Source organism: Anolis sagrei, chromosome 13 (assembly GCF_037176765.1).
Source record: "Anolis sagrei isolate rAnoSag1 chromosome 13, rAnoSag1.mat, whole genome shotgun sequence".
NCBI classification, from domain to species: domain Eukaryota; kingdom Metazoa; phylum Chordata; class Lepidosauria; order Squamata; family Dactyloidae; genus Anolis; species Anolis sagrei.
Genome location: NC_090033.1, coordinates 13,263,864 through 13,271,206, shown reverse-complemented (window position 1 = coordinate 13,271,206; position 7,343 = coordinate 13,263,864). Strand labels below are relative to the sequence as shown.

At 48.8% G+C, this 7,343-nt stretch overlaps 1 protein-coding gene across 1 annotated transcript; it reads right to left on the bottom strand.

Annotated features, from left to right (window-relative positions):
- Window positions 1-562: 562 nt before the first annotated feature.
- Window positions 563-6,535, bottom strand: LOC132764744 (arylacetamide deacetylase-like 3). The gene is made up of 2 exons (XM_060758793.2): window positions 6,456-6,535; window positions 563-1,623 (listed from the first exon to the last, which is right to left on the bottom strand). Exons 1-2 carry the CDS (start codon window positions 6,533-6,535, stop codon window positions 849-851), a joined length of 855 nt encoding a protein of 284 aa, XP_060614776.2. The 3' UTR covers window positions 563-848.
- Between the last annotated feature and the right edge of the window lie 808 nt (window positions 6,536-7,343).

The window sequence follows — 7,343 nt, the reverse complement described above, 5'->3', positions numbered from 1 at the left end:
ATTTTTAACGAATTACGAATTAACGAAACGAAACCGCCCAGCCCTAATATATATATAGCTTTGAGGCACGAAGGGGGCCTCGGCGGCGGCAGCTTCCCCCTCTACTACTCCGCACTCCCCCCTCGCAAGGCTGGTTGCCAGGCTTGGAAGCCCAGCCTGATGAGGGACCCTTTGAGGCACGGAGAAGCAGAGGGAGCGAGGAGGAGGCCAGTGCCGAAGAGGGCCTCAGGAGCAGCGGTTTCCCCCTCGCCCCTCGGTGCTCCTCTGTGCTCCTTGCTTCCCAGGCTGGACGACAGACTTGGGTGCCCAGCCTGGCAAGGAAGGGACCCTCTGAGGCACAGAGCAACAGAGGGACAAGGAGGAGGGCACTGCCGAATAGGGCCTCGGCGGCTTCCTCCTTGCCCCTCCATTGCTCTTGTCTCCTTCCTCCCCAGGCTTGGGAGCCCAGCCTGGCGAGGAAGGGACCCTTTGAGGCACAGAGCAGCAGAGGGGCAAGGAGGAAGATGCCACCAAAGAGGGCCTCAGTGGTGGCAGCTTCCCCCTCACCCCTCCGTTGCTCCGTGCTCCTTCATCGCCAGGCTGGGCACCAGGCTTGGCAACCCAGTCTGGTAAGGAAGGGACCCTTTCAGGCATGGAGCAGCAGAGAGGGCAAGGAGGAGGCCATTGTCAAAGAGGGTCTCAGCGGCGGCGGCTTTGCCCTTGCGCCTCCGCTGCTCTGTATTCCTTCCTCGCCAGGCAAAACGTCAGGAGAGAATGCTTCTAGAACATGGCCGTACAGCCTGAAAAACCTAAGACAACCCAGTGATTCCGGTCATGAAAGCCTTCGACAATAAAATAAAACATGTGTGTTATATACTGTTAATGAAATTATTTATATGCTGGAAATGGAGTTTCGTTCCTGGGTATTCCAGTGGCCAACGAAAAATGCCAAGCAAAAGTCCGTGGAATCCGTCCTCGATGTGATACCACGTCATTGGGACACCGTTGTCCTCTAGCCGTTTCTTGAACAAGAGCCCATCATCTCGGAAAATATCGTATTCACAGGTTACAAGGAAAGTCTTGGGGAGCTGGCGGATCACGTCATCTTCTGCTAAAAGTGGGGAATACATGGGGTTGGTTGCTTCTTTCACGATTTCGTAAAGTTCTTGGTTAAACGGAGGCCGCTCCATGGGCACGTAACCCCTGCCCTTAAATCTTTCTGGAATGTCATCGGGATTGACCCATTTCCTGTATTTAATCCGTACATGTTCAGGTAGATGAGCATTCTTCATGACGTCCTCCACGTTGACTCTCTTCCCAGTCAGATATAGCATGCCAAGGTTCAAGGCCTGTTTCTTGAACAACAAAGGGACTGAATGGTTTTGCTGATAAGAAGGCAAATTGAAATCGACAGCCTGTAGAAATGGATAGATGAGGACCTGACCTCCTAGCTTTGGGAGATCTTTCGTGACTGCCAAATATTGACAAACGGCTGCTGCAAATGTCCCTCCGCTACATATTCCATAGAGAACAATGCGATTTGGGTCCACTCCGTATTCCTCTGCATTTTTCAAAAAGTGCTTAGTAGCTCTGCAGCAGTCCATGACTGGGATTGGGAATGGATGTTCTGGAGCCAAACGAAACCTGAAGCAGAAATGAGAAACGGTCTGAATCCGCAATCCACATGATAACGTTCTCTGAATTTTACACACAGAATATTCTAAAAACTCCTGTTACAATTCAAGTCCAATGCCCTGTAGGGATGTTTTAACTGTGCGAATGCTCCCCTGGTCACCGCCGAAACCTGGGGTTCCAGGCTCAGCGATGAGTCCAGGATCACACCCAAACTGCGAACCTGCGTCTTCAGGGGGAGTGCGACCCCGTCCAACACAGGTTGTAACCCTATACCCTGTTCGGCCTTACGACTAACCAGGAGTACCTCTGTCTTGTCTGGATTCAATTTCAATTTGTTCGCCCCCATCCAGATCGTCACAGCGGCCAAGCACCGGTTCAGGACCTCGACAGCCTCCTTAGTAGCAGGTGGAAAGGAGTGACAGAGTTGGACATCATCTGCGTACAGATGGCATCGCACTCCGAAACTCCGGATGATCTCGCCCAGCGGCTTCATGTAGATGTTAAACAGCATGGGAGATAGTATTGAACCCTGAGGAACCCCACAAGACAAAGGTTGTGGAGTTGAGCAGGAGTCTCCCAGTAACACCATCTGAGACCGACCCTCGAGGAATGAGTGGAGCCACTGCAGGACAGTGCCTCCAAGACCCATCCCCGCGAGGCGTCCCAGAAGGATACCGTGGTCGACGGTATCGAAGGCCGCTGAGAGGTCGAGCAGCACCAACAGGGACACACTCCCCCTGTCGAGCTCCCGACGCAGATCATCCACTAAGGCGACCAAGGCTGTCTCGGTACCATGCCCCGGCCTGAAGCCAGACTGTGCCGGATCCAGAAAATCCGTGTCTACCAAGAATGCCTGGAGTTGTGGGGCCACCACACGTTCCATGACTTTGCCCAAAAAGGGGAGATTGGAAACAGGCCGATAGTTGACGAATTGAGTGGGATCCAGTAATGGTTTCTTCAACAGCGGTTTTATCACAGCTTGTTTTAAGCTGGCTGGAATTTTGCCCTCCCGGAGGGAGGCATTAACCACCACCTTCACCCACTCGGCCAATCCCCCTCTGGCCTCCTTCAGAAGCCAGGATGGGCAGGGGTCTAGGATGCATGTGGTAGCTCTCATTCCTCCAAGCACCTTGTCCACATCCTCGGATTGAACCAATTGAAATGAATCCATCAAAATCGGACAAGCAGATGCTCGTGTTACATCCTCAGATACTGCCGTTAATATGGTATCCAGTCCAGAGCGGATCAAAGCGACTTTGTCTGCGAAGAACTGAGCAAAAGCTTCACAGCGAGCTGCCGAGTCATCAGGGCACCCATCCTGGGTGGTGGGTTTTAATAGGCCTCTGACAACTCGGAACAGTTCAGCCGGACGGTTCTTTGCAGACGCAATAGTGGCCGCAAAGAAGGTCTTCTTTGCGGCTCTTATTGCCGCGGCATATGCCCTTAAAAAGGACACAAACCGTGTTCGATTTGGCTCGCTCGGATCCGAACGCCACACGCTCTCTAGTTCCCTCTTCTTTCGCTTCAACGCTGCCAGCTCCTCGGTGAACCAAGGGGCTGGTTTAGCTCGGCTACTTGAGAGGGGACGTTCTGGAGCGATCGTGTCTATTGCCCTAGTCATCTCCCCATTCCAGAGAGCGACCAGGGCATCAACAGGATCACCAACCGAGGTGGCGGGAAATTCTCCAAGAGCCATCAGGAATCCATCTGGATCCATAAGCCTCCTGGGGCGGACCAGTTTAATGGGTCCTCCACCTCTGCGGAGGTTGGGGGGTGCAGTGAGTCTAAAGCTGACCAGGTGGTGGTCGGTCCATGGCAACGGAGAGATGGATAACTCCTCAACACCGCCACCTTCCTCCCATCCCTGGCAGAAAACCAAGTCCAATGTATGTCCAGCACAGTGGGTGGGGCCAGATACCTGTTGGGACAGCCCCATGGTTGCCATGGTAGACATGAAGTCCTGAGCCGCTCCCGATAAGGCAGCCTCGGCATGGACATTGAGGTCCCCCAGCACAAGCAGCCGTTGGGACTCCAATGCCAGGTCCGAAACCAACCCCGCAAGCTCAGGTAGGGAGACTGTAGTGCAGCGAGGTGGACGGTACACTAACAGAATCCCTAATCTGTCCCGGTCACCCACCCTCAGGTGGACGCATTCAAAATTTGTAGACTGCGGGATGGGGGCCCTGGTCAGAAGAATGGAATCTCTATAGACCACTGCAACTCCGCCTCCCCGCCCTCCGGATCTCGGTTGGTGCTGCACAGAGAAACCTGGCGGGCAAAGCTGGGTCAAATTCACGCCTCCCGCTTCGTCCAACCAGGTCTCCGTGATGCACGCCAGATCTGCCTGTTCATCCAGGATTAAATCCTGGATGAAAGTTGTTTTACCATTGACAGATCTGGCATTCAACAGCACAACTTTCAATTCGGAGGGACCGCCAGCCTGGTTACACCGACTTATCATATCAGGAGACCGATTTGGGATTACTAATGTTGTTCCACATTCCCTAGGCCGAATTAAAGGTCTCCCTTTCCCGTATCTCCCCCTCCCCACCACGACTTCTATGGGGGCTCCTCGGTTAATGGAACCCTCTCCCTCCTCCATGACGCGTACGGTGGCCATAACATTAACCCATAGTTTATTTCCCAATCCTAATGTGTTATAAACAGGTCTTTCAGAACTACTCCACTCCTTCTCTCTATCATAAACAATTAGCAGCAAGAATAACAAATGCCAGGGAATGGGTAACGACATGGGTGGTAGCTGTTAAATCGGCTTTAAAGTACAATGGCTTTATCAATCAGCTCTAAAGTGCTAAAGTAAAGTGCGTCATGGAGGACTCAACGCAAGATGGTTGGTTGAAACAATTAAAGCGCTGAGGCTCAATGAATTAATGATCCAGTTGTCACAAAGGTAGTAGATTTAAAGTGCTGGTCAGGTAAAGTGCTAAAACACCCCAGATAATTATACACATCACTTATTAACAGAACAATAATTAGTGCTCCGCACCAGACACGCTAAAAATGGTCAGCACAATCAGCGATAGTTAACAGAATCAAAAGAGGTCAGCACAGACAAGGATGGTTAACACAATCAAAAAGATGGTCCACACAATCAAGGAAGTCAGCATAGACGAATTAAATGATGGTCAGCACAATCTATCTAAAATTCTATCCAAAATTGGAAGACAACGAGATGCCACACTAATCGGGCCGAAGAGATGGTCAACACAATTTCCGGATTTGATGGATAGCAGATGAGATGATGGAAAACTCATGGAATGGCAGCGGTTAACCACTGCTTTAGGAGCAGCTTTATAGTCACTCCCTCCTTGGAGGATTGCTGAGTCGCACCCAGTTGGAAAGGGCCTGGGGCTTCTCCTACTCACAAGCAGCCCAGGGCAGCCAAGCTGGATGGAAGGATTCAGGACCCCTGTGGCAGGAGCAGCAGCAGCAGTCTGAGATGTGCCACGGTAGTACACGCTTTGGTTACATCCCGCTTAGACTACTGCAATGCTCTCTACGTGGGGTTGCCTTTGAAGACTGCCCGGAAGCTACAGCAAGTCCAACGCGCGGCAGCCAGATTACTAACGGGTGAGGGGTACAGGGAGCACACCACTCCGCTGTTACGCCAGCTCCACTGGCTGCCAATTAGCTTCTGAGCACAATTCAAAGTGCTGGTGTTGACCTATAAAGCCCTAAACGACTCCGGCCCTGTTTACCTCTTCGAACGTATTCTCCCCTACGAACCATCAAGATTATTAAGATCATCTGGAGGGGCCCTGCTCTCAGTCCCACCGGCCTCGCAAATGCGCCTGGTGGGGACGAGGGACAGGGCCTTCTTGGTGGTGGCCCCGCGACTCTGGAACTCTCTCCCTCTGGAGGCCAGAACCGCCCCATCCATCCTAACATTTAGGAAACGGGTGAAGACGTGGCTGTGGAGTCAGGCCTTCGATGAACGAGACAACACCATAGGACCCTGGATGGAAGTTGATGTAGATCCATCTTAATAGGACGATTGACCACTGTAGTTTTATATATAGTGTTTTTAAAGTTGTTTTTGTAATTGTGATATATGATATTTTAATGAGTGTATATGTTTTTTATGGCTGGAAACCGGGCTGAGTCCCTCAATGAGGTTGAGAAGCTCGGTATAGAAAACTGTGAAATAAATAAATAAATAAATTCGACAATACATAAATACTAGGGCTGGGCAACCACGGAAAAATTTGTTTCTAAACTCAATTCGTTTTTAGGGGGTTTTGCGTTTCGTTTTTTAAAAAAATTCCGAAATTTTTCTTTAAAAAAGTTCAAAATATATGAAATTTTGGAAATTACGAAACAATTACGAATCGATTACGAATCGATTCGTTAATGGAGGACGCAATTGCGCAATACGCTAAAAAACCCTCCAAATGGGACAGGGGGAACTTCTGAAGCTTCCCTCTCCGTCTGTTGTTGACTGTTGGTGTGATAATTTATTTTTTATCACTGATAAAACAAACAACAACTATAAAACTTGCACCAGACATACGGAAATAATAACGAAACAATTTCGAAACGATTTCAAAACGATTTCAAAACAATTACGAAATGAATTGAAAAATTCGTTTCGATTTTTAGTTGCTCCTGAATGGTTCAATATCGGATCGTAAGCTAATTTAAATACGAATCAATAACGAATTACGAAATTAACGAACGAACCCGCCCAGCCCTAATAAATACCACAAATAAATAAATAAATAAATAATTCTTTGAGTCAAGTTTCTTGGAAAGGGAATAGATCGAATAGTGTGGGAGAATGTCCATTCTTATAGAGCCAGAATGAGTATGAAGTCACTTACGCAACAGTCATAACGACAGAATCGGTTTCCCGGGCAAAGTAGCGGCATGGTAGATCAGTTGGCCCTGAAAAACACATCATGTTTCAAGAGAGATTATTACTGATGGGTTTTATGACTATGTACATAGAAAAATCCTATATACTCCACCTGAACTCTGTTTCCAGGAGAACTTACCAATATTTCCCCTAACTCCACCACCTTCTGCAATGACAACCACTCCTCTTCTCTTCCCAGAAGGAGTTGTTTTGGGCCAATACACTCTGACCGGAACGTCATCAAACACCAAGTCCTTGATCGTCAGTGTTCGACTCCACTTGGGTACAAATCTTCTGTACAACCACTCAAGTAATTTGAATGGAGTGTGCAAGCCAGTTTTTTTAAAGAGTGATTCCTGTTTACAGAAAAATATAAAGGAGAAATAAATGTCATGTGGACACAGGGCTTACGTACAGAAAATGACAGCCTTAGGCCGAATCTAGAAGAGATCATCCCATGAACGTTTGATGGGACTGAGGCAAAGAGAAATGTAAACAATGGAAAATTACCAAGCCAGGAACAGGTTTAGACAAAAAGAGGGAGATGGGAAATGTCTAGTCAAAGCCACAAGGGAAAGAGTTAGCTGAAAGAAGAGAAAGTTCAAAAGACCTGCAAGCCAGCAAAGGGGGAAATGGTTGTGAATTGCTGTTGTCAATTGTTGATAAGGAGGCACCAGATGAGAACAATGGGGAAGAGAAGTGTGAATGAAATAGTTTGTGTGTCTGTCCAGGCTTAAAACCTAAGACTATAAAACCCCCTGAGTTGCATCCTCAGTGTGTGGCACTTGTCGACCCAACAGAGAGATCTGATCAAATAAATCTGTCATACCACAACTTCTCACTTCTTAGGGTC